Source organism: Crocuta crocuta, unplaced genomic scaffold, assembly GCF_008692635.1.
Source record: "Crocuta crocuta isolate KB4526 unplaced genomic scaffold, BGI_CrCroc_1.0 scaffold77, whole genome shotgun sequence".
In the NCBI taxonomy this organism is placed as follows: domain Eukaryota; kingdom Metazoa; phylum Chordata; class Mammalia; order Carnivora; family Hyaenidae; genus Crocuta; species Crocuta crocuta.
Window position 1 is genome coordinate 4,469,490 of NW_027532172.1, and position 26,899 is coordinate 4,496,388.

A 26,899-nucleotide genomic window follows, 5' to 3' on the forward strand; every position below is an offset into this window, starting at 1 on the left:
GGGGGGGGGGGGGGGGGTCAGGCACCACACGTGGTGGGAGGCTTCCCCACAGAAGCGTCACTCTGCACACACCACCCAACTGCAGGGCAGCCAGCAGCCAGCGGGTGGGCTTCAGCACGTCACACACACCCCCCGCTGTGGGCTGCAGGTCACACCTCTGTTTAGCAGAAGGGCTTTCTTCCCCAGGCAGGCCCTCCACTGAGCACTATCCCAGACACTCGATTTTACCTGGATTTGCCTGCATGCGATTTTGTCATGTATCTTCCTCTTAACCGGGACGCTGTCCGAGGCCTGTCCAGTGCTGCTCCCCAGTCCCTGGCACCAAGAACAGCAGGACTAACAGCACGCGAGTGAATGAGCAAGCCAGGGGAGGCAGGCCACACATGCCAGTTCCTCCCCTACAGACGAGGCTCTCCTCCCAACAACTTCCAGGCATCAGGGATCAGTAGGCTTGTCTCACAGACTCGAGGACTGAGGCTGGGTGGCACCAAACTCAGGTCTGTGCACGTCAGACCCCTACTCTTCACACTGCCTTGGGGACACAGACAGCCAGAGGCCCAGTCCCCTGCTGCCAAACACGCAGTTCTTCCTCCCACACATATCTGCATGTCCACCACTCAGCTGTCAGTTTCATGCTCCCCTCCGACAATCACCTGCCCCTCTGCTCCTTCCCTGTGGATTGAGGGCAAGAATCTCAACCATGCTCACTTCTTAGGAGTGTGGGAAGGATCACATCTAACCAGGTCCATCAAATCAGAAGACTTCCCAGGGGAAGGTGAGCTCTGGGGAGGGCGGGGCCTGGCCTTCCTCATCCCTGCTCCACTGTATCTCCTACAGTAACTAACAGCAGTCACAACAGCATGCCGGGCACCTGATTATTCAGTTAACTGGAATAATCATTATTTGACTAATCATCATAAAAAGTCTAATAAGGTCAGCACTGCTTGCTCGCTTTCACAGATTAGAAAACAGCGAGTCTAGTGCAAATAAGGAGCCCACCCAGAGTCACACAGCTCGGGTGCCAGGGTCCAAAGGGAAGGGTGGGCCTCAAATCTAAGCTGCTCCCCGTAGAACCCAGCCCTCTGCCCTGGCCACACAGCCGCCCCCAGCTCCTCTACACACACACGTGGTCTCACTGGTGTCTAACGGCACGTCTGCATCAGCATCACACCACCTCCCATGTCTTCCTGGTGTCGTTTCAGAGAGGGCCATCTTTGGGCCAGGAACTTCAATTCCAGAAAAGTACCACAAGGAGAGAAAAGGGCCATGCACAGAGAGGTGTTCACAGCTGGGTTTCTCCTAACAGGGAGCACTGGAGCTATGAGGGGAGTCCGACCTGCTGGTGCAGCTGCGCAATGTGGTCGTGGGAATGGCACCATGCATCAGAACACACGGTCCGTGAGAGGCGCAGGGCCCACACACACAGCCGTGAGCATCAAGACGCAGGCGACGGCCAAGACTTCATGGGCGCACACAACACGACTGTGGGTAGTATTTTTTCCATTTCCTTTCATTCTGTTGTCAAAGTGATTTATTTATTATTATTTTTTAATTTATTTATTTTTGAGAGAGTAAGACAGAACGCAAGCGGGGGAGGGGCAGAGAGAGAAGGAGACACAGAATCTGAAACAGGCTCCAGGCTCTGAGCAAGCGTTCAGCACAAAGCCTAATGCGGGGCTCGAACCCACAAACCGTGAGGCCATGACCTGAGCCGAAGTCGGATGCTTAACTGACCGAGCCACTCAGGCACCCCTGTCAAAGTGATTTAATAACAAAATGATCTAAAACAGCCAGAGGAACCCAGCTGTGTGAAGCTCACTGTCTGGACTAGACTCACACCCTATGCACACTCTCCTCACCTTCACCCAGCTCAATGGGAAAGCAGGAAACCAAGGCTGGCCTTCAGGCCCGACACAGCCTAGTCAACCTTTAGTGACCTTTGTCAAGCTTAAACACACACAAAACCCAAAGAACCAGCATGCTGTGGGAAGAGGAGGGCCAACGGAGGCCTGTGCACACCTCTGCAGCCCAGGACCAGGCCCCACAGCCAAAGCAGCGGCCACACTGGAGGATGAGTGCCCTCCAACGAGGCTAGATAGATAGGTCCCTGGCTCAGGACAAAAATTTCAGTTAAGAAACCAACTGATGGCAAACGATGAGGTTACCTCCTACCCTCTCACCCGGCCTCACCATTTCCCGTTTTTCGGAGGGAAAACGCATCCCCCGCCACAAAGCAGAACTCGCAACCACCAGGACTTCCTCACACGGTAAAGCCCACAGCTGGGGCAAGAGCAAGCGAATCAAAAGCAAACAAGAAAGTCCATGAAGCTTAGAAACCCCTGCCCTGGTATGAGACAGCCTCGTGTGGCACTAGGGGGCTGGCCCAGAACCCCTGCCCGTGGCTTCACAGTGGATGGCAGAGTCATGAGGCACCGCAATGGGGGCCCAGCTGGTTGTTCTGGGGGGATGGAACAGCCACCCAGGATCTCTGGTCCTGAGGACGTGCAGCTGGTGTCTGACCCTCACCAGATACATCAGGCTGAAGTGCAAACAGGCTTCCCAGCTGCACATGAACTCTGGATTGTGGACAGGACTCAGCCTGAGCCTCAGAGGGAAGAGGGAGCCCATCTATTGTGTGTTCACCATCCTTGGATCCAAGGGAAATAGCAAGAAAGGACCTAAAAACCCTAGTGGGTGACCCTGAAAATTACACCCTTCTACCTCCCCCTGCCCACCTGTTCACACCAGCACGGGGTCTCCCAAACCATTCCCAGACAGCCACCAACAGGACCACATCAGGGTTCCTGCTCTCCAAACGACACCGCTGGCTTACTCAGAGCCTGCGACCAGCCAAGACGTGCAGCCCCCTGCTGTGTGGGCAGGTGTCAAAGCACGCCCGGTCCGTGCCAGAATAGCCAATGTCGGAAGCTGTGTGATTTGGACAGACTTTGCACACAGTGAGGTTCGTCTTGCTGGGATGGCCACAGATTACAGACTCTTAAGTAAAGGCAATTCTGCTTCTCCCCGAGAAAAATCTCAGCCCAGCCAACTCCCAAATCCATGTGCCCCTCTAGTGGCCTCATTTCTTCATTCAAATATTTTCAGAGTGTCTCTGAGCCTTGTCACCAGGTGAACAAAAAGGTGAGGAAGATGTGACTGCTGCCCTCAGGTGACTCGGGGCAGATGAAAGGGGAAGCATACAGGTGAATGGACAGTCACCACACAATGTGAGTACTGTGACTTCCTGGGTGCTACGGGAATGCCCAGTGACTAACAGCTGACAGGATGAAACATGAACTCACCTGCAAGAAGTGCCGTCCGTCCGGGGAGGGCAGGGGCGCTAGAGGAACTGGAAGGAGCAGCACAGGCGTGCGGAGCCTGAGCACTGTGCCCGTGGAAAGGACAGAGACATCCAAGGTGCACTGGGGCTGCGGGAAGGAGGAGTCAGCGTGGAGGCTTGCCCCGGGGGCCACAGACTTTAACTCACAGCACTGAGAAGCCAGGAAAAGCTGGAGGACAGGTAGGGGATGACAATGACTTGACCATAGAGTATTTATAAAGAGCACAAAGTAAGGACCAGAAAGGAAAGGGCAAGGATCACCGAGTAAAGCCACTGAAAAACGGATATGGGTCAAGAGAGCCACATTCTCGTCCCCAGGATGGCAAAGGGCCACTGTCTGTGAGTCTGTGGGGAGCAGCAGCCGGCGCCACCTGAACAGGGCAGTGCCCACAGCGCTGCCCACTTCTCCCTCTCATGCACACGGGGCCTCTGGCCGCACAACTTCCTTGGGATCAGGTACGGTCATCCCATCCGTACGACGAGGTTTGGAACAACTAAGGGACTTACTCAATGGCTCACAGCTAATAAAAGATAGTCAGCACTTAAACTAAGGCTTCCTGATTGCATCATGCTTCCAAAACTTCCAAAATAAGGCTTAGGTATGTGTTCTGCACAACAGCCAGGGAGGTGTGACCATGTCCATTCTTACCAAATGAGAAAAGAAAGAAAACCACAAACTGTTAGGGCTGCAAAGGCCTCAGATAACATCTGGTACAGGATGAACCAGATCCAGCAGCCCATGGAACTTGTTACAAATAGAACCTGCCAAATCAGAATCTTCCCGGTAAGACCTCGAAGTCTGAATGCTCCCTGAGCAGGCCACTCCTGGGTCACCCTTCTGCTACACAGTCCACTGCAGGGGCCTCTGAGTCAGAACACATCCCTCCTCTTACAGAGGCTGACCCAGGAGAAGTGACCGGTATGAGGCCACATACAGTGGCCTGTATGCAGTGACCAGGGTGGGCTCTGGACAGAGCAGGCAGGCTGAGAAGAGGCACAGAGAAAGCTCTCATACAACATAAACATCCTGAGGGCAGCAGGAGGTCCAGGTGAAACGTGCAGAATGAGAAGGACAAGAGCTAGGCTCAGACCTCAGTCTCCTGACTGCAAGCTGGCTGGGCTGTCTACACCACCAGGTTGCCTGCAGCCATGGAAGAAGGGGACTGGACCCTGAGTTCCCAAGTCACTCTACGGGCAGCCCAGTGCCTGTGCCCCCACCTTATGTGGGAAGGCTCTACCTGAGCCCTGGGAAAGAGCCAGCTGCACAGTACAGAGGCTGAAAGTGCCCCGCACTCACTTTCCCAGCTAGGAAGCGGGTGGGGGCAGCAGCACAGACTTCTCTCCGGCAGCGGCTGCAACAGGATTGCAGGGCCGCAGCCGAGCCCGCTGCTGAGTCTAGTACAGAGGCAGGTAGGCAGGGAGGGGAGCCACTTTTCCTGAGAACTGCTGAGCTTCTTGCCTGCATACCTCAAGGCTGGCTCTCGCTTTTTAAACAAACAAATCAGGCAAAATAGATTTCTGTTCCTTGCAACTAAGTACCTGGGCTACACCTGACCCTTTGCAGTAAACTAATGTGCAGGACTTTCAGGGCTTAAAGTTGTCTTAGGTCCCACAGATCATCAGATCCACAGGAAGACCTTGGGACACAAGCAGCGTAAAGGTTCTGACGCCCACTTTGCAAGCGGAAAAGCCGGGCGCAGGATGTCCAGTGTTCTGTGTACTTGGCCCCAGCACCGCCCCCTCCCACCAGCCAAGTCCATCACAAAGGCCAGCTGCTGATGGAAGCAAGGTGCTCAGCTGACCTGCAGTCCATCTCCCCATCCCTCCATCCCAACATGGAGCTGAGCGTGCAATGTACACAGTCCCAACACAGGCACCCAGGGTGGAAAAGCAAATTCTTTGTGCATCAATTCCCAGGCAAGTCAGCGCTTTACAGAGCAACAAAGTGTGCTGAAGCTTCTGGGCAACTAGAAGCTATTTTAACCTCTGATCAGCTGCTTCTCCGAGTGTCACAGTCTGGGGAGAAGTAAAGGTAAGACAACCGTCTCCTCTCTGGTGTGATTTACAAGTGATAAAATCCTAATTAAAACCAAATTTAAACTACAAGTCAGAATTGACACATTTATTTGTGGGCGGAAATACTGCTTAAAAGAGGTTTTTTAATCCTCACCTATACATATTTCCTTGAGAAGCCAAGTGTACTTTTTTAAGCCATGTGCTGGGCTGGAGAGCTGAGAAGGCAGAAGCACACCAGGAAGCACCCAGGCGCTGACCGGCTTGCCGTGAACTTGGGTGATTGCTACTTCATGGGGCTGTACCTTCCTCGGCTGCAGAGAGTGGACATGGTGTGATGAACCCTGTGCTGTGGCCCACACAGAGTAGGTCTTCAGTGAGGAGGCGCCAACCACGGCGACAATGGTGATGACAGTGGAGCCCCAGCATGAGGCCTGGGCCCTCAAAGCATGAGGCCCACGATATCCCCCCAACCCAGCGATGTCCACTCCCCTCACCCTGTTGCCAAAAAGGGTCACAGAACAGATCCAGCACATATGCCTCTTCCCCTCCCTCAGGTCACCCAGAGTAGCCACCGGCGTCACCCGGGGGCCATCCAGCTCTTGCCCTTGGGCTGGCGAGTTCAGAAGGGCAGACCCTATTTATGCCCACAAAGAACGTGAGTCCAAGCCAAAAGAGACTAGTCACATTTGCAGGGGAACTAGGAGAGGCAGAGGGCTTCCGCAGAGGGTCTCCCCAAATCCGGACCACCTCCACAGCTGCCAGCACTGCCCCCCGCCCTCCTCTTCTTCCATGCCTCCCCACAGCTGTCACCCTCCACGCCCTGCACTCAGTCCCTCCTCAGATGTTCTCTCAGCACCTCGGCCAGCTCTTGCTCCAGTCTGAGAGCTACGTAGCACAGGGCACACAGCCCAAATGGGGACAGGCCCTATAAGCTAACCAAGGAGATCAAGTGTGGTCAGTGCACTCACAGCGGGTTCAGAAGCTCCCTCCTGGGCGCAGTGCACTGTGTACTGTGTACAAGTGCCCCCCAGCCCTCCCTGCAGGACACTCGTGGCTCTGGAACACCCACCCACCTGGGTGTACAGTGCTGCATTATCTTATAATTACAATTGATGGGACACAGGTCCAGTCTCCTCACCAGGTCCCCAGTTTGCCCTTGCTGACCTCAGTCCCCAAGCCCTTCACAGGGGCTGGCACGTAGCAGATACTCAACCGGGAGAGTGATGCTGGCCAGGTGCACAAGGAGGGGTCAAAGGGTTCAATGACCTATGCCTTGTTCCAGAGGGCCCGGAGCGCACATGCACTCCTGAATGGTCCCGGGTTCCTGGACTCAGAACAGGAAAGTTCTGCTCTCATCTGATGGGTTCCTTGCCCAGGGAGCAAACACAGGTGCATTTCCTTTAGGACTGAATTATCCACCTGCCGCCCCACCCCCGCAAGAAATCTGGTGGGACCCTGCCTAGAACACAGTGTGGAGGCAGGAAGGAGGGGCTGCCCTTGAAAGGACAAATGTCTTCTGCTCCAGCCACTCACACTTTCTCCAGACAGAGCAGCTCTTTAGAAGCTGAATGAAAACAGCCCTCGAGTGTGGATTTCACTCCCCACGGAGCATCGTTACCACAGTGACCATTTTTCGTCTTGGAATTCTTTCAAGAGTACAAGCTGTTGCTTCCCTCCAAAACAAAACAGGGAAAAGCCAGGCCACCAGGGGCTAAGAGAAGGGCCCTGAAGGAAGCAGGGTCAGACACCACCAAGCCACATCAAGCGCTGCAGTGGGGTCTCCTGAAACTCTACAGCTGCTTAGAAATGACAAGCCCCTCCCCGCTGCTGAGGGTGCCTATGGTAGGGGAGTGTGGAGGGAGCAGTGTGTGTGTGTGTGTGTGTGTGTGTGTGTGTGTGTGTGTATGGGGGTGGGGGAGTTGTGAGTACGGGGGGTTGTGTGGGTGTATTCTGGGGAAGTATGGGCTGTGTGTAGGTGTGGGTCGGGGGCACCGGGAGCGTAGAAGGAGTGGGGTGTGGTCTGGGGGGTGGCTATGTGGTGTGTGGGGACTGGAGGGTGGGCAGGTGAGACTGGCGGGCCTGTGGGGAAGTGTGTGGGTGTGGGTTGGGGAAGTCTTCCTCACTATCCCAGAATGAAACATGGGACACAGCTTCCCCTGAAACAACATGAATTGCATTTCAAATCTTAATTACAATACTTAGTGCTACAGATTGACCACATCCTGGCCCAAATGTCTACAGGGGCCAATTTTCTTTTTTACCTTTTTTTTTTAAAACATTTATTTATTTTTGAGAGGCAGAGAAAGACAAAGCATGAGCGGGGGAAGTATGGAGGGAGAAGGAGACACAGAATCCGAAGCAGGTTCTAGCACAGAGCCCAATGTGAGGCTTGAACCCATGAACCATGAGATCATGACCTGAGCCGAAGTCAGATGCTCAACCGACTGAGCCATTCGGGCGCCCCTACAGGGGCCAATTTAAAACACACAGTCTAGGGGTGCCTGGGTGGCTCAGTCGGTTAAGTGGCCAACTTCAGCTCAGGTCATGATCTCAAGGTTCGTGGGTTTGTGCCCTACACCGGGCTCTGTGCTGGCAGCTCGGGGCCTGGAGCCTGCTTCAGATTCTGTGTCTCCCTCTCTCTCTCTGCCCTCCCCTGCTCACACTGTCTCTCAGAAATAAATAAATATTTTAAAAAATTAAAAAAAAAACAAAAAACAAAAAAACACAGTCTAAGTTTGAAACAAGTGACCTAGAAGCAACTGTTTGAGGTAACTCCTATTTCTAGTCAGAACACCCCTGGTCAGTTGGTCTGAGGCATGGATGACAGGGCCGAGCAGCTCTGAAGGAACTGGCTTGGCGGGTCCCTACCTACCCTGCAAGTCCACAATAAGTCCTCTCGTGATGCACAAAGCCCAGGGGGCTCAGAGTCATGGGACACAGAATACTTAGTGTGGTGCCATTACCATGGGGCACATAAAGATGTTAAGTAAGTTTAAGAGTTGTCACTGCCTACAAGGAACTGCCCATCTACCACGGGGCTGGCAGGAACTGGTACTCACATTAAAAAAAAAAAGAAGAAACATATTACTACTACTACTACTACTACTACTACTATTATAATCACTACAATTATTATCAAGATGCTGCCAGAAGTTAGCAGTATCATCAAGGATGCTGTGTGCCAACCATTCACAAAAAAATAGTCTTCCTTCTAAAAAAAAAAAACAACAACAACAACAACAAATGCTAGATAATGAATAGTGCTGAGTCACTGATATCCACACTGGGGGTAAAAAATCCTGACTCCTACGTCATGCCATGCAAAAATAAATGAATTCCAAATGGACTAGAAACCTAAAGGTGAAAGGTAAGGCAATAAAACCAGAATATAACATAAGAGAATAGCATTTCCTTAAGTAGGCTACAGAAGATATTCAGAAAAAAAAATCATGATGAATTGGACTACATAAAAATAAAAAACATCAGGGTGCCTGGGTGGCTCAGTTGGTTACGCATCCGACTTCGGCTCAGGTCATGATCTCACGGTTTGAGGGTTCGAGCCCTGTGTCGGGCTCTGTGCTGACAGCTCAGAGCCTTGGGCCTGTTTTGGATTCTGTATCTCCCTCTCTCTCTGATCCTCCCCTGCTCATGCTGTCTTTCTCTCTCAAAATAAATAAAACATTAAAAAAACCTTTTTTTAATTAAAATTTAAAAAAATAAAGAATGTCTTCAGTTCACCAAAGAATGCAATTAAAAGTGTGAAAAGTCCGGGGCACCTGGGTAGCACAGTCGGTTAAGCATCTGACTCTTGGTTTTGGCTCAGGTCATGATCTCATGGTCCTGAGACTGAGCCCCGTTGGGCTCTGAGCTCTGCACTAGGCATGGAGCCTGCTTGGGATTCTCTCTCCCCCCCTCTCTCTCTGTCCCTCCTCTGCTTGTATGCTTGCTCTTGCTCACATGCTTGTGCGCGTGTAAGCTCTCTCTCTCTCTCTCTCTAAATAAACAAATAAACTTTTAATAAGGCGTGAAAAGTCAAGGCCTAGAAGAGGAGAAAATGCAATCCATATACAGAACAAAGGACTTACCCAAGACACAAATGAAGAACTAGAAAATAACAGGAAAAAGTGTCAGGCAACTCAATAGAAAGGGGAGGAGGCAAAAGGCTTGCACAGGCACTTCACTTAAACATAGGAAAAGACACTCGACTGAATGAGTTAGGAAGGGAGTGCGGATTTAAACTGTAAAGGGATGCCACTACACCTCCACCAGCATGGCTCACATGAAAAAGACTAGCCACCTTTGGAGTGCGGGACAGAAATGCTCAGACACTACTGGTGGGAGTGTGAAATGGTGTAGCCACTGGGAAAGGTGCCTGGCAGGACCTGCCCATGACCAAGCACGTCTGCTCCTCGTAGACATACGTACACAGGCCCACCAAGACATTCACAAGACCAGGACTAGCAGCACAGTCCGTTGTGGCTCCATCCTCAAAATCTAGAGGACAGATCTTGGGGGGTATTAACAAGAGAATACTGTACAGCAGTAAGAATGAATTGATGCCACACCCAATGGCTCAGACACAGCCAGCAAGGAATGAAAGAAGCTAGACCCTGAAAGAGTATGTACTGTATGATTCCATTTATATACTATATAAAGTTCAAAAGAAAAGCCAACCTATGGTGTTAAAAGTCCTGAACGATTACTCTTGGGGTGCAAGCACCCAGGCAGCGAGCAGGAGGGGGATTCTGAGATGCTGCCATGTTTCTTTTTTTTTTTTTTTTTTATNGCTCCAGGCTCTGAGCCGGCAGTCAGCACAGAGCCCGACGCGGGGCTTGAACCCACAAACCGCGAGATCATGACCTAAGCGAAAGTCAGACGCTTAACCGACTAAGCCACCCAGGCGCCCCGCTGCCATGTTTCTTGATCTGAGTGACTGATTACGTGATCTGCTGTGTGGCAGAAAAAAAAAAAAAAAAATCACTGGGCTGATCTGTCTCCTTTTGTCTATGTACAGTACACTTCAATTAAAAGGGAATTTTTTTATTGCCACTACGGAGTTGTTAAAAACAGAAGAAGTTAAGCCCATGTACGAACCAAAAATACATTACTAAAATCTAGAGAGGACAATAAGAAGTCCATCCTCAAAGAGAGGACTACCTCAGGACCCTGAAACACACCCCAGAGGACAGCTCCCTGGAGGGAAGCACCCGACCTCCCGGCTCCAGGAAACAGGCAAGGACAACTGAGAGATTCACCGCCAAGATCACAAAACTTCTTTTGTTGCAAAAGCTAATGGAAAAATGAAATGAAATCCAGCTTGAATTTCAAGATTCCTTTCCTTTTCAACTCCCTGTCCCCCATCAGTGAGGATCTGCAAACACCTGGTTACATCTCATCACGTCACAGAAGCCACTCAAAGGGGAAACTGAAGCCCCAACGTGTCAGTTGCAGAGCAAGAAAGAGGGACCTCGTCTGCCCAGAGCTGCTTCATGAGGCTGCCTCAGCCATGACAGGTGAGCTAAACAATGAAGGATCCAGAACAGCGTGCATCAGCCTCGAGAAGCCCTGCCTTCTGAGGGACACTCAGAGGCTCACCTGTAGCCCAGGCCCAGCAGTCTCTCCCCAGGATATGAGGCCAGTTTGCAGGAAGGTCTCCTCTCCTTCGCGGTGGGCACTGCAGAGCCCTCCCTGCCCGGCACCCAGGGGAAGTGGGCACCAGTTCCATGGGGAGAGCACCGCAGGACTCAGCTGGGAGGTGGTGGGCTCTCCAGGGAGGGGACCGAGGTCAGGGGACCAGGGCGTGGGCCCTGTCTAGGTCTCCACTGTCACATCTGTAAAAGAAAGGGGTCCTCACTAGGGGTAAAATACAAGTGTAGCAGAAAGGACAAATGCGCACACACACTTCCCACTTTCCAACTTTTGGCACACACCATCCCACTTCATCGTCATCCTGGAAGACAGAGGTACTGTGGTGACTTCTGGCCAAAGACGCAAAGCTCGGGAACGCGAAGAGATTTATGTATCCACTGGTCTCAGAGTTAGCAGAACAGGTGGCAAAAAGCAATCCTCCCAGCAATCCCTGGTGCAGGGAACCACGAGTGTCGCTGCGAGCCTGAGCCTGACTCTGGGCAGGTTGAGCTCAGGCAGAAGCAGCCCTCAGGGCCCGCCCACTGGCAGGAAGGGGATGGGGAAGGCTGCCCATTCCACAACACTGCGCCAGCCAGAGAGCAAGGCCACAGGAGCACCACCCTCAGCCTGGTACTGCCTCTCCCGGGAGATCAGGGAGTCCCACAGGGGAAGGCTGGCGAGGCCTCAAAGCAGGGGACAGGCCCCATCCATGGCGAGGCTGTGGCCGGGACCCCCTGGCACCTTCCCCTCCCGCAAGCACTTCCCAGAAATAGCTGGACCAAAGTCGCTTGCCCATCACCTTGTCTGGTCCGAACCCATTCTGGTCCTCACCTGGCTTTTCTCAGCCCCATGCCCCCACCCCAGTGCCTGTGACATGCCACAGGGCAAGCCCGTGGGCACTGCCTGTTCCCCCAACCCCCCACCTCTGCTGGCGAAACCCCTAAACCCCGCACCTAAGGGACCTCCTCTAGCCGCGGGGCTCCAGATCCTACCCACACAGGCACCTCTCTGCAGTCCCAACACCCGCTTGACAGGCTCTCTCCACCTAGATGGCTAATCGGCCCAATGGGGCCCACGCCACACTCCTGATTCCCCTTCAAAATCCTCTCCCTGGACCTCTTACCTCAGGTACAGGCACTGCCATCCCCCCAGCCCACTGGCCCCCACAGCCCACCTGCCAGGATGTCCTGTGGCCCTCACAGCTGGGCTAACGCAGCAGCCTCCCGCCTCCACACATAGCTAGGGCTGGGCCCAGCCCTAAGGCCTCCAATGGCTCCTTGTCACCTCGTGAGCCCAGCCCCTGTGGCCCCAGCCTGCCAGGGCCTCTCTGCTTGCACTCCCACCCTACCCCCCAACCCTTTACTCGATGTCTGCCACGCAGGGGTTCTTTCTGCCCCTCAAACAAGTCAAGCTAGTTCTCTGCTCAGCTTAGAATGCTCTTCCCTAGATCCTGGCATCCCATCCCTGGCAACCACCACCATCTCAAGCTCCCACTCACAGGGGTCTTCCTATCTCATGTGCAGCCCCTCCTTACACACACATGCATGTGTGCTCCAGACTCGCATGTTCCTATCTTCCCTGTTCACATGTATATTGTCTCTCCACCCCTCCCAGGGAAGCCCCTTGAGGTAGAAAGGCAAGTCTTATTCACCATCTGGCTCCCCAGGCCTGGCACACAGCCCCTGCTCTATAAATACCTGTTTGATGGCTGACTGCAGAGTTCCTGCCGGGAGGATGAGCAACTGACGCCCCAGGGAGAGGAGGTGTTCTACTTCCTTTTGTCAAGGGAGAATGTCAAGGAAGGGATCAGAGATTTGTAAGAAAAATGAATCATCTGGGGATCTTTAAAAATGCATGATTTCCAGGCTCCATACCAAGATCTCAACAGGAGATCTGGGGTGGAGCCAGAGAAGAGAACGCACCTTGTCCCCCCTGGGGATCCTGACGCACAGGTAGGTCTGAGAACCTCAGATTGATCCGACACCTTCATTTCACACATGAACAAGGCCCTGTGAACAGATGACTCAATCCAAACTTGCAACACTGGTTCATCAACAGGTGTCTGTGCTGAGAGTCCCAAACTTCCCACCCACAAGGTTCTCCCTCTCCCTGGTTCCAAGACTGCAGGGTCTGAGCAGAGCTGGGGAAGAGGTCGGTCCTCAGGAAGAATGGGGAACACACAACCCATCTTGGCTATGGCTCTGCAAATCCACTTTTGTTCATCTAACGCTTTAAACTAAACATGAATTCCACCTTCAAGGAAGGAGAGCTGGGCTGAGGAAAGCCAGGGGCACCAGCAAGATGTCCTCTTTGCTTCCCTTGGAAATGGCAGCTCCACCCACTGTCACCAGCAGAGTGGCTGGAGGACCACCCAGACCTCCTCACTTCAACAGGGTGGGTGAGAAAGGACACACATCCACATTTATAAAAGGCTCGTGGGTAAGAACTTGAACTAGCCACTTCATGGACCTCTTTCTCTGTTCTTCTAGCTACTTGATAAGGTCAGAAGCCGGGTCTCGATTTTACAGACAAGGCTAGGGGAGGCTCAGAGTTTTAAAGATCCACTCTGGGTCCCACAGACGTGTGGAGCTGAGATTTAAATCAGATCCATCTGGGGGTGCCTGGGCGGCTCATTCGGTTAGACGGCCAACTCTTGAATTCAGCTCAGGTCATGATCTCATGGTTCGTTGAGTTGGAGCCCCACATTAAACTTTGTGCTGACAGTGCAGAGCCTGCTTGGGATTCTCTCCTTCTCTCTCTGCCCCTCCCCTGTTCACTCAAGCTTGTTCTCTCTCTCTCTCAAAATAAATAAATAAACTTAAAAAAAAAAAAAAATCCATCTGGCTCCAAAGCCCATGCCCTCCACTACACCACCCAGCTCCCACCAAGCGGCCTGATGGCAGTTTCTGTGTATAATGGGAAGGAGACGTCATTCCGGGGGCTGCTTCTTCCCAAGCACCTGGGAGTGAGAAGTGGATAGGGACATAGGGCCTAGGCTTCCTGGTCTATTAAACAGGGATAAACCATTTTAAACCTACCTCAAAGGGCTGCTTGAGGATTGAGCAAATCATGAGATCCCATCACAAACTGCCAAGTAAATGTTACGACAGCCGACCTGCAAGAGGTTGTCCACACGGAGGCAGTGACTCCTCTGCTGACTAAGCCATCAGGCTGCTAGGCATGGGGATATGGCCACATGCGGCCAGGCCACGGGCAACTTCCTGAGGGATGAACAAGGCATGGACAAGTCTGACTCCTCACCCAGAACACTGGGCTCTTCTCCACCCCCACCCCACCCCACCCCTCACTGCCGCCCCCCAACAACTGCCAGCCCTTCCCTCCAGCTCCCCCTTCCACCTTCAGCCCACATTGGCCAAGATTTTCCCTGGTGCACCCAAGTCCGAGATTATCAACGTGCTCCCTTCCACCTTGGCACTGCTCCCAGTCTCCAGATCTCTTGAGCGCATAGCTCACAAGTGTACCGCGATGAGCTGTCAGCATTGAACTCCACCAGATTCACACAGAGAAGGCCAGAAATAAGCATCTGTTGCAGACACCGGCCATGAAGACCGACACCTTCGAAGCCCTCTGCCCCAATTCTAGGTTCCCCAAGGCTGATCTCACGGTCTTCTGGGTTTCCACTTAGCCTCTTCTTCATAGCTCTCAGTAAATAGGAGTTCAGGCAGAGACACAGCCTCTTACAAGCTGGGTGGGAGGGAACAAGTCCTCCAGAGATGTGCTGTCCGATAAGGCAACCCTAAGTCAAGTGTGGCTGTTTAAACACAAATTAACTAAAAAGCAAATAAATTTAATGAAACATCCTGTTGGTCACATTTCAGGGGCACAAGAGCCACATGTGGCTTGTGGCTAGGGTACTGGGCAGCAGAGATTCTGTGTAGAACACAGCCGTGGCCACACCAAGTCCTACTGTTCTGGTCCCTAGAGCCAGGTGAGAGACAGGCACTGCTGCGGAAGCCGCAAGCTGACAGCCAAAGCTTGCTCCAGACCTCATGCACAGCCGGAGGGGCTGGCCAGCCACACCACCAGACTCCCTGTCGCGGGACAGAACAAAATAGCCCAACACAGGTTAAATGCTCGGGAAAGCCGACAGCCAAGGGCAAATGCTTGTGCCAAGTTAATGACCTATGACCTTTAGGAGCCTCCACCTGGCTGCTGAGAAAGACATCAGAGAAGGACAAGGTGGCCTCATACTGCCCTGCTGGAGAGCATTGTAGAGAGATGCCACAGAGCCTTGAACTGCTCACCTACTCACCCAGCTTGGAACTTCTGCATGAACACCAAGAAATTAGGTTCAAGTATAATATAGAAATGTGGGAGGCTGTCCTCCCAGCTAGAAGGCCGGGCTCCTGCAGAACTTGGCCACCAAAGCACCCAGCAACACTTTCAGACCTCACCCCTACCCCAATCACTACCAACTGCTTGCTGTCAAACCCTCTGGAGCATCCATGACCAGATGGATTGGTCTCTCTGTACCCCCCTGAATGTTACCATCTCTGAACTGCTCCCCTGGAATACTCCTTTCCAGCGACTTCAATATTCATTTCCCAGTCCCATCCTCCACAGCTTGGCCCAAATTCCACCCTGCCTTCTCATGAAGCATCCCAGACCCTATCTGGCTTTCCCAGGAAATGACCCCAGCAGTACAGTCTAATAGCCTATGTTTTCTTCCCACCAATCAGCCTGGGCTGGCTGACCCCCAGGCAGTCCTGCACCCTGCATGGAATTCTCCTCTCCCAGGGAGTCCTGCATGCTGGACTCCAGAAGTCACTTACACTCCTTAATTGTGGGCACCGTAGCACCTCTGAACCTCTTGGCTGGCCCCTCCCCAATCAGTCAGGTGGGTTACCAAGGAAGTGCTTCGTAAGACCTCCAGCGGCACAACTACCACCGAACTCTATAACATGCGGAAACCTTACAGCCTTGATCCAGTCTCCCCATTCACCACCACGTCAGGATAGGCTCTCCCCGCATACTGTCACCAAACCCAGTGTGCAGTCTGCTGTGGGAAGGGGAGGGAGCTAACACTGTGAGGAACACCAACCCAGGCACGAAATCTTGATGCCTCAAGCAAAGCCATGTGTCTTTAGGTATCAGGGAGGGACCTGTCACTGACTGCTAGGGGCTAGCAAGGAGCCATCCCCTCGGGGCAGACAGGTACTCTCCATCAGCAGGGGCAGGCTGAGAAAGTGCTGGACACTGGAGGCAGTTCTCGTCTTCACATCAGACAACTGAGCTACAAGTGGGGAGCCACTTCTACTCTGTGGGAGGGGACTCTCTGTTCCCTGTCTGCCCGCAGCAGGCCGGCCTTACTTCCTCCCCCGACTCACCACTCAGATGTCTCACAAGAAATGACTGTGGGCTGGGGAATTAACTTGAACTGCAGACCCTTGACTGTCTTTCTCTCAGGCACTGACCCTAATAGAAATATCACTTAAGAACCGTAGATTAAATCTGATACTAAAACCACTCTTACAAGAAAAATGAATAAATTAAACTTAAGAACTTCTGTGCATCAAAGGACACTACCAAGGGAATGAAAAGACAACCCACAGAATGGGAAAAAAAAAAAACCCTGGAAATCCTGTATTTAATAACGGTTTAATACCCAGAATATATAAAGAGTTAAACTACAGCTCAACCACAGAAAAACAATCCAACTGAAAAATAGGCAAAGACAAGGCAGGGTGCCTGGGTGGCTCAGTTGGTTAGGCAGCTGACTTTAGCTCAGGTCATGATCTCGCAGTCTGTGAATTCAAGCCCCGCATCAGGCTCTGTGCTGACAGCTCAGAGCCTGGAGCCTGCTTCTGATTCTGTGTCTCCCTCTCTGCCCCTTTCCCCCTCACACTCTGTCTCTCTCTCACTCTCAAAAATAAATAAACTTAAAAAAAAAATAGGCAAAGGATAAGAATAGGTATTTCTCCAAAGAACACATACAAATGGCAAATAAACACAGGATTAAATGCTCAACGGCACTTGCCTTTAGGGAAATGCAAATCAAAACCATAATGAAATGCCACTTCACACCTACTAGGATAACCATTACTTATTTAACTTTTTTTATTTTAGACAGAGACACATATGCAAGCAGGGGAGAGGGGCAGAGGGAAAGAGAGAGAATTCAAGCAGGCTCAACACTCAGCATGGAGGCCAATGTGGGGCTCGATTCCATGACCCTGGGATCATGACCTGAGTGGAAATCAAGAGTCGGACACTCAACCAACTGAGCTACCCAGACGCCCCTAGAATTTTTTAAAGGAAAATAAGTGAGGGCAAGGATGTAGGGAAATCGGAACCCTCGGGCACTGCTGGTGGTAGCAGAAAATGCTATAGCCACCGTGGCAAACGGTTTGGTGGCTCCTATAAAAGTTAAACACAGAATTACTATATGACCCAGCAATTCTGCTCCTTAGGTATATATCCCAAAGAACTGAAAATGGGACTCTAAAAACACTTATAAACCACCAACATGCCAATGTGAGGATTAGTCACAATAGCCAAAAGGTATCCATAGGCAGACAAATGAATAAACATCCACTGCCTGTGGTACATAGATACAGTGGAATATTATGCAGTCTTAAAAAGGAATGGACTTCTGTTACATGCCAGAACATGGAAGAACCTTGAAAACTCATGCTTATGCTAAGTGAAACAAGCCAAACACAAAAGGACCAAGATCCCACTTGTATGAGGCACTTAGATTGGGCAAATGCATCAGCTTTGAGGCTGCAAGGGGTGGGGAAGGAGAGGGGAACGGGGAGTTACTGCTTTATGGGTGTCGTGTTTCCGTTTGGTGTGATGAAAAAGATTTGGAATTAGCGGTGATGGCTGTACAACGCCGTGAACATAGTAATGCCACTGAAAAATGCTTAAACGACAAGTTTTAGATTATACGTATTTTGCCATTAAAAAGAAGAAGAGTGAACTGTGGCAAATAAGGCGATACCCATCCTCATCAGGGGAAAGGACAGAAGTCAGGATCCGGAGGGGACTAAGACCTGTAATATAAGGGCAGCCTGGACGTGGGACCTGTAGTCTTTTTCCACTGTCGTGGTTTTTTATGTTTGGAGCATGTAACTCACAAAATCAAAAGGTATCAGAGAGGATACAATGGAGTTTTTCAAGCCACCCCTACCTTGCCTCTGGGCAACCAGTCTACGTCAGTGCATGAGAAGAGTTATCACATGCTCTTATGGCCTCTCCTCACCTTAACACCCACTTGGGATACCTCCCAGCTACGTGACCTTAGGCAAACCACCTCACATTTATTAGCCTAAGTGCTTCCACCAATAAAGTAACCCTCCTCCTTTCTTCTTTCAGGATGGTCATCCACACCTAGAGAAGACCAAGCAGGCAACTGGCACCATTACCATGTCAAATCTGTCATGAGCTACAGAGAAAAACAGGCACACTATGTAGCCTCTGTCTCCCTTCTTTCCTTTTCTGCAGAGCACCTTCTCTATCCAACACTACATATGTTGCCCAACATATGTTGCCCATCAGTCTCTTCAGCTAAATGCACGCTTCTTGGGCCGAAACTGCTATCTGCTTTGTTCACTGCCGTCCCTCCAGCACCTAAATCATGGGCGCACAGTAGGCCCTCGGTGCACATTTGTGGAAGGAATGAATTATAAGCTCCAGTAACCCATTGTGAACCAGGCCAAACCACACTTCGTCACCGGCCGCTGATCCGCCATTGACACCACAGCCTGCAACCTGAAGAGTCAACAAAATAACCTAACTTCCCCTTTGCAAGAAAAGGACTAGAGAGGGTAGGAAAATCAGGAGCTCCTGGACAGGAAAGATGCACCAGGAAAGGAAAAGTCTTCCAACGGAGTCAAGAATGTAGCTTCACAATAACTCTTCCTTAAAAAGAATGGGAGGAAACTCCAAAAGCCAGCGAACTCTCAATTCCAAGACAGAAGCCACGTGATTTCCGACTGCACATTTTTTGGAAATGAGTTCACAGCTAAGAACTTTCTGAGGCCAAAACTGTGAAGATTAAACCCAACGGAAGTAACAATCAGTACACTAACAAACTGGATAATCTAGATGAAATGGACAAATTCCTAGAAACACGCAATGTACCTAAACTGACTCATGAAAAAATTTAAAAACTTGAATACATCTGTATATAGAAAAAATGTAAATATATCTATATGCATCTAATAAGGAAACTAAGTAAGTAATCAAAAACCTCCCAACAAAGAAAAGCCCAGGGCCAGATAGCTTTACTGGTGAATTCTAAAAACGTTTAAAGAAATAACACCAATCCTTTTTCAAACTCTTCCCAAAAAACTGAAGAGGAAGGAATACTTCCTAACTCATTCTAGGAATTCAGCGTTACCCTAATTTCAAAGCCATACACACTACAAGAAAACTACAAACTCATCGACGAACACCCATGCAAAAATCCTCAACAAAATACAGCAAACTGAATCCAGCAAGGATGAAGGACCAAGGGGAATTTACTCCTGCAATGCAAAAATGGCTCAACACACAAAAACCAATTAATGCAATACAACAAAAGAATGAAGGGGAAAAAACCTGCATAATCATCTCAACTGATAAAGAAAAGCATGTGACAAAATTCAACTTTTTCATGATAAAAACACCAACAAACTCAGAACAGAAGGAAACTTCCTCAACATGATAAAGACCATATTTGAAAAAACCACAGTGAACGTCACACTTGACGGTGAAAGACTGAAAGATTTTCCCTTATGATAAGGAGCAAAATAAGGATGACTGCTTTCACAACTTCTAGCCAACATGACACTTAAAAGTTCTAGCCAGGGCAATCAGGCAAGAAAAAGAAAGAAATATTATCCAAATTGGAATAGAAGCAAAGCTGTCTCTGTTCACAGTGATATGATTTTATATGCAGAAAAGTCTTGAGTCCATTAAAAAAAAAAAAAAAACTATTAGAATAACAAATTCAGCAAAGTTCCAGGATGCTGATTTTCTAAATCAACAAATATCAGTTGTATTTCTACATACACTGGTAATGTACAATCTGAAAAGGAAATTAAGAAAACAATTCCATTTATAACAGCACCAAAAAGAATAAAATACTTAAGAATAAATTTAACCAAGGAGCTAAAGATTTGTATGATCAACACTAAAGGATAATGCTGAAAAATATTTTTTTAAATTTTTGTTTAATGTTTTATTTATTTCTGAGAGACAGAGAGAGACAGTATGAGCAGAGGACGGTCAGGGAGAGAGGGAGACACAGAATCTGAAACAGGCTCCAGGCTCTGAGCTGGCTGTCAGCACAGAGCCTGACGTGGGGCTTGAACCCACAAACTGTGAGATCATGACCTGAGCTAAAGTCAAACGCTTAACCAACTGAGCCACCCAGGAGCCCCAGGATAATGCTGAAAAAGACTTCAAATGGAAAGACATCTCATGCTCATGGATTGGAAGACTTAATATTGCTAGGATGGCAACACTTCCCAAAATGATCTACAGATTCAGTGCAATCCCTATGGTGTTTTTTGCACAAACAGAAAAAATCCATTCTAAAATTCATATGGAATCTCAAGGGATCCCCAAAAGCCAAAACAATCTTGAAAGAGAACTAAGTCAGAGGACATATACTTCCTGATTTCAAAACCTACTATGAGCTATAGGAATCAAAACAGCGCGGTACTGGCATGACAGATGTATAAACCAATAAAATAGAACAGAGAGCCCCCAAATAAACTCTCGCACATATGGTCATTCAACAAGGATACCAAGGCCATTTAACAGGGAAAGGACAGTCTTTTCAACAAATGGTACTGAGAAATCTGGATATTCATATGCAAAAGACTGTATTAGACACTTACATTATACCATACATAAAAATTAACTCAGAATGGATCAAAGACCTAAATGTAAGAGCTAAAAGTATAAAACTCTTAGAAGAGGGGCGCCTGGGTGGCTCAGTTGGTTAAGCATCCGACTTCGGCTCAGGTTATGATCTCACAGTTCGTGGGCTCGAGCCCCTCGTTGGGCTCTGTGCTGACAGCTAGCTCAGAGCCGGAAGCCTGCTTCGGATTCTATTTCTCCCTCTCTTTCTGACCCTCCCCTGCTCATGCTGTGTCTCTCTCTCTCAGAAATAAATAAAACATTAAAAAAAAAAAACTCTTAGAAGAAAACATGGGAGGAAAACTTTAGGATTCTGGATTTGACAATGGTTTCATTAGGTATGACCCCAAAAGCAGGAACAACAAAAGAAAAAATAGGTAAATTGGACTTTATCAAAATTAAAACTTTGTGCATCAAAGGACATTTTTGGGAAAGTGAAAAGACAACTTTGGAAATGAGAGAAAATATCTGTGATTCCCACATGTGATAAAAGACACAGAATATATTAAGAACTCAAACAATTCAATCACAAAAAAAAAAAAATTAAAAATGGGCAAAGGACCCAAACAGACATTTCTCCAAAGAAGATATACAAATGGCCACAGGCACATGAGAAGATTCTCAACATCACTAATCATTACAAAAATGCAAATCAAAACTACAATGCGATACCATTTCACACCTATTAGGATGGCTATAATCAACAAAATGGAAAATAACAAGTGTTGATGAGGATGCGGAAAAACTGGAATCCATGTGCTGCAGGAAATGTAAACTGATGTGTCTGCTGTGGAAAATATGGCAGGCAGTTCCTTAAAACATAATCCAAAATTTCCAGTTCTGGGTCCATACCAGAAAGAACTGAAAGAACACAAATTCAAACAGATATTTGCACATTCATTACTCACGGCCAAAAGTCAGAAGCAACCCCAAAATGAATGGATAAACAAAATGTGGTATGTGTACAAAGGAGTATTATTGAGCCTTAGAAACGAATATTTCACACATGCTACAACATGGGTAAACTTTAAAAACATTACGCTGAGTGAAATAAGCTAGTCATAGAAAGTCAAATACTATATGATTCTATTTTGTAAGATACCTAAAGTAGTCAAATTCATAGAATGGTGGTTGTCAGCGGCTGGGGTGAGAGGGAAATGGGGAGTTATTGTTTAATGGGTACAGAGTTTACATCTAGAATGTTGAAAAAACTCTGGACACAGTGGCATAGTTATATAACATTATGAACATATTTCAAATGGTAAATTTTACACTATGTGTATTCTACCACAATAAAGAAATTGAGGAAAAGAATAGCAATCAGGCCATATTTTCAGCCCATTGAGAGAATCCCACTTTTTAAAAAAAGTTTATTTATTTATTTATTTATTTATTTAGACCACGAGTTAAACAGAGGCAGAGAAAGAGAGAGAGAATCCAAGGAGAGAGAGAATCCCAAGCAGGGCCTGTGCTATCAGCGCAGAGCCCAACACGGGGCTTGATCCCATAAATGGTGAGGTCAGGACCTGAGCCAAAATCAAGTCAGTTGACTGAGCCACCAGGTGCCCTCAGAGAATCCTTCTTTAAAAGCCAGTGCTCCTGATGGCGTTGGCATCCTTCCCATGGCAATGGGCCCTGAAGATGCTACATTGTCCTTTGTATTCTGATCTCAGGTCCAGCCCCAATGATCTGGGCTCTAAATCCAAGCCAACAGCACAGTTGGCTAGCCACTGAGAGGTTGAGACTTGAACTTCCCTAGGTCAAGCAGTTTTCAGGCACAACCATCTGACAGGGCCGACAAGGTGCCAACAAAAGCAGAAGCCAAACTGGCTAGTTTTCACTCTCTATTACTTCCTCTCATACTTTCCCTCAGGACACCAGCCCGCCCTGAAGAAAGGCAATATGAGCCAGATTGGCCAGCCTGATTCTTTAATTCAGAAAGTTGGGTCCCTGTTTTCCCCAATCCCTGGAAGGTCTAGATATTTACTATTCTTTGTATTTTGTAGAATTGATACAAGTTTTTGCTAATCCAAGGAGAGCAGAATCGACAACCTCCCCCCTCTGTGGTCTCTAGTGCTCTTTCATATAGATGATCCTGTCGGATCTCAAAATAACCCAGCAAGAATTCATATAGAGGGGTGGTTGTCCTCACTGTAGACATGAAGAAACAGGCTCAAGAAGAGGCGCCTGGGTAGTTCGCTCAATTAAGTGTACCACTGTTTCGACTCAGGTCACGATCTCATGGTTTGTGAGTTCAGCCCCACAGTGCGAAGCCAGCTTGAGATTTTCTCTCTCCCCACCTCTCTCTCTGTCCCTCCCCCTCTCACAGTCTCTCTCTCAAAAATAAACTTTAAAAAGTTAAAAAAGAAAGAGGCTAAGAAAGAAAGAAAGAAAGAAAGAAAGAAAGAAAGAAAGAAAGAAAGAAAGAAAGAAAGAAAGAAAAGAAAGAGGGAGGCTCAAGAAGATGAAGCCACTTGTCCCAAGTCCCACGGCCAGGGTTTGCACACAGGTAACGAACTTCAGGGCTCTCCTTCCTCCTGATTACTCACAAAGATCAAAAAAGTGGAAATGGAGGGGCGCCTGGGTGGCTCAGTCAGTTAAGCTTCCGACTTCGGCTCAAGTCATGATCTCGCGGTTCGTAGGTTCGAGCCCCGCGTTGGGCTCTGTGCTGACGGCTAGCTCAGAGCCTGGAGCCTGTTTCAGATTCTGTGTCTCCCTCTCTCTCTGACCCTCCTCTGCTCACGCTGTCGCTCTCTCTCTCTCTCAGAAATAAATATAACATTAAAACTTTTTTTTATTCTAAGTGGAAATGGAATCGGATGTTTTGGTGTCAAACAAAAGCAAAGAGGCTTCCAAGTTTGGCAACTAATAGGACTAGGAGGTCCATCCCCAGAGAAGTAGCCTGGGAAGAACTAAGTGTTCTCCCTTTCCCTGAGGTGCACCATAACCAAGAAACTGGGTTTTTCTGTTTAGACTTTCTACTCAACGATTCCAGCTCAGCGCCCTGAGCAGCGTCGTACTGCCCTGCCCAAGGCGCGCTGGCGGACAGGGAGGGGTGTGCCAGATTCAGCGACTTTCAACCAGAGGTGGAAGGATGATGGCTGGGTCGTGGGGAAACGGATGATTCAGGGCGCTGAAACGCGAAAAAAATCACGCCTCATCCAACGAGCATCTCCAATTTAGAAGTCGCCCTGGAGACCCAGGCGGGAAACCCCTGATTGTAGCCAAAAAGACCGTTGCCCGCGGACCATCCGCCTTCCCCGCGCAAGCGCGACCACAGCATCGGCACCAGAAGAGTCCCAACCAGCGAGCTGGCGGACTTGGTAGGCGGGCTCCGACTCCTCGCGCATGCTCCAGACGGGCGCGCATGCGCGTCCTCAGCAGCTACCTTTTCCTATTCTCCCGTCCTCGAGTTCCTGTTCTGTATCCCAACGCTGACTGCCTCAGCCACGGCCCTCACTCTGCATTCCTCACCTTTCGCCCGGTTTTTTCCCGTAGGGCTTTCAGTCGTTCCTTTCGCCGCAACGCCTCTTCCTCTAGCCGGCCCACACCAGCTGTAGGTGCCGCCATGTTGTCCGCCCGCCTCTTCCCACGTCCCGCAACGCGCAGGCCCAAGGAGTAGATGAACCTCTGGCGGCCAATCCAGGGAAGGGAATGGGAGAACAGGAAGTCTTGAAAGCCAATCAATGCCGAATTACTATAGAAGGGCCCGCCCCATCTTTCCCGCAACTCGCCTCGCCTGTTGGGGGGAGGGCACGGCAAAGAGAAAGGCCGTAAGGCTCGATTCATCCAATGCCAATCAGTGAGAAGGTAGCAAGTGGAATCAGACCTGAGTGAAAGAGGATAGAGCGCGTCGATCGCTCGGCTTTTGCCTAAGCAAGCGCCAACCGCAGTCCGTACCGGCCGCTTGGAATGCGCGGACCCTACGTGTCCACTTGTCCCGATTCTTCAAGGCCCGAATACCTTCAAGAAATCTTCCGTCACTCTCCACTCCCATAAGAAACCTGCCTCTTCCTCTCCAGCTATCAAGTGGCTCCTGATGCACTTGTTCATGGGCTTCTATGTCCACTCTCAGCTCCTGCGCAGTGGCCATTTCCTCGGCCTCAAGGATCATCCCCTCCCACCTCCAAGCACCCTGAAGCAGCAAAGTACTCAGGATCAGACTACCCAACCTAGGCCCAGTGGGCCCCAGGGACCTCCTGAGCTTAGTTCCTGAGAACTAACCTGAGAGTTGATTTGGCCTTGACTGCAGCAGGTAGCCAAGAGATGCACTGCCTCCCCAGCAGGAGCCGGCAGGGTCTTCTTTCCTGCACTAACCAGCATGCCCTGACAACCAGGAGACCACTGTGGCTGAAGTCAAGATCTTTATTTAAAAAAAAATTTTTTTAAACGTTTACTCATTTTTGAGAGACAGAGACAGAGTGCAAGCGATGGTGGGGGTGAGAGAGAGACACACAGAATTGAAAGCAGGCTCCGGCTCTGAGCTACCAGCACAGACAAAGCCTGAGGCGAGGCTCAAACCCACAAACCTTAAGATCGTGACCTGAGCTGAAGTTGGCCACTTAACGGACTGAGCCACCCAGGCGCCCCTGAAGTCAACATCTTCTGACAGGATGTCAAGGTGCCAAAAAGCCACACAGAGGCCATACCCCCCACCCCCAACACATACCATGACTTGTCTCAGCAAAGCTGTTTCCTGCTTGGGGCCTCCCTTCCCAGGGTGGTGGCAGGTGAATGCCCACTCCTCCCAGCTCCCCTCAGAGGCTCCTGTGCCACAAGACCTCTATCCAGTCCCTCCAAAACGACCCTCTCGCCCTCACTAGCCTTTTGGTGCCCTGTTCCCCTGCGTCAGGGGGGCGACTTCCCAGAATCTGGTTCACAGGTAGTAAGTGCTCCGGAAATGTCAGCTCAGAGGTAAGATGGACAGGGCAGGAAAAAGGGCCAGAGTGGAGGGGCTGGCTGCCTAAGAAGCCGAGAGGGCAGAAAAGGACGGGAATGGTGACAGAATCTGTCTTCTTTTGGCCACTCAAGGTCTAAGGGACTCCAGACTCCAGTTCCTCTAGCCGATGGTGCCTTTCTGAGCTCCACAAACCTCCTAACTCCAACCGAGGGCCTGACCCCTGCCCAATACCAGGGGGCCCCTCACCTCCGGGGCAGGCTGGTTTGGGGAGAAGAGAGGGGTTCCGGGGTGATGGTGGCAATGGCCCAGCAAAGAGTCAATCAAGCCTCCACCCCGTCCACGCTGTCCCTGACCACCTCGGTGTTTCTCATTTGGCCTGTCTGGGCCTCAATTTCTCCATCTGTAAAACAGAGGCACGAAACATCCTCTTGCTTTTAACCTCTTGAGGTTAAAGAAAACAAAAGATGTGATGCCAAGTGCTGAGCCCTGGAGTGGAGGATGCCTCCGCTGGAGCATCTAGGAGGATCCCTGGAGGAGGGGACCCGTGAGGACTGCCTAAACCTTCCAGGGATGTGCGGGACAGGTGGAGGGCACTGCTCCTCCGGAGGTGTTTCAGGCATGCCCTGCTGCTCTCTGCTTTCCCCCATCCTGCTCCACAAACAGAAGCAAAAACATTGCATGTTTGGTCTCCCCATTAAAGTGCTTAGAACAGCACCAGGCACGTGGTAAACGCCACAAGTGTCATCATGATTGTTACCATTATTTGTTGGTGGAATCTGGCCATCTGAACAAGGCCCGCAGTCCCTCCCCTCCCCTGTTCCTTGCATGAAAGGTGGCAATTCCAGCCGGGCGGGCTGCTCCAGGGGTGGATCTAGACTAAGGGCAAGTCTGGAAAACCTTGACTCCGGCCCTCGTCAGGGAGGCTCAGATTGGCCCTTCTCAAGGCACTGTTAGGGGCGCGATGGTTGAGAGCGGGGCTGCGGGGCGCCCTCCCGGGCCGCCCCTGACCTCAAGCTCCTCCTCCCTCCGGGCTCCCCGCCCTTTGCACGGTCCCGGGAGAGGCGGGGCGGCGGTAGCGGCAGCTAAGTGCAGGAAGCCGGGCGGCGGCCGGCGGGGAGGAGGAGGAGCGTGCAGACTTGGGT

The 26,899-nt window shown here is 50.2% G+C and overlaps 1 protein-coding gene across 2 annotated transcripts in view; it reads right to left on the reverse strand.

The window, feature by feature from the left end:
• CCDC12 (coiled-coil domain containing 12) overlaps nucleotides 1-24,466 on the reverse strand; it is a 53,340-nt gene extending 28,874 nt beyond the window's left edge. Inside the window, exon 1 of one of the 2 annotated variants that reach the window (XM_077777329.1) lies at nucleotides 24,332-24,466. In XM_077777329.1, the coding sequence (XP_077633455.1) occupies nucleotides 24,332-24,427 (96 nt within the window). In that variant the 5' untranslated portion in view covers nucleotides 24,428-24,466. Of the gene's footprint in view, nucleotides 1-14,022; nucleotides 14,142-24,331 lie in introns of those variants that run through there. The other variant, XM_077777327.1, reaches the window with a different exon arrangement.
• Between the last annotated feature and the right edge of the window lie 2,433 nt (nucleotides 24,467-26,899).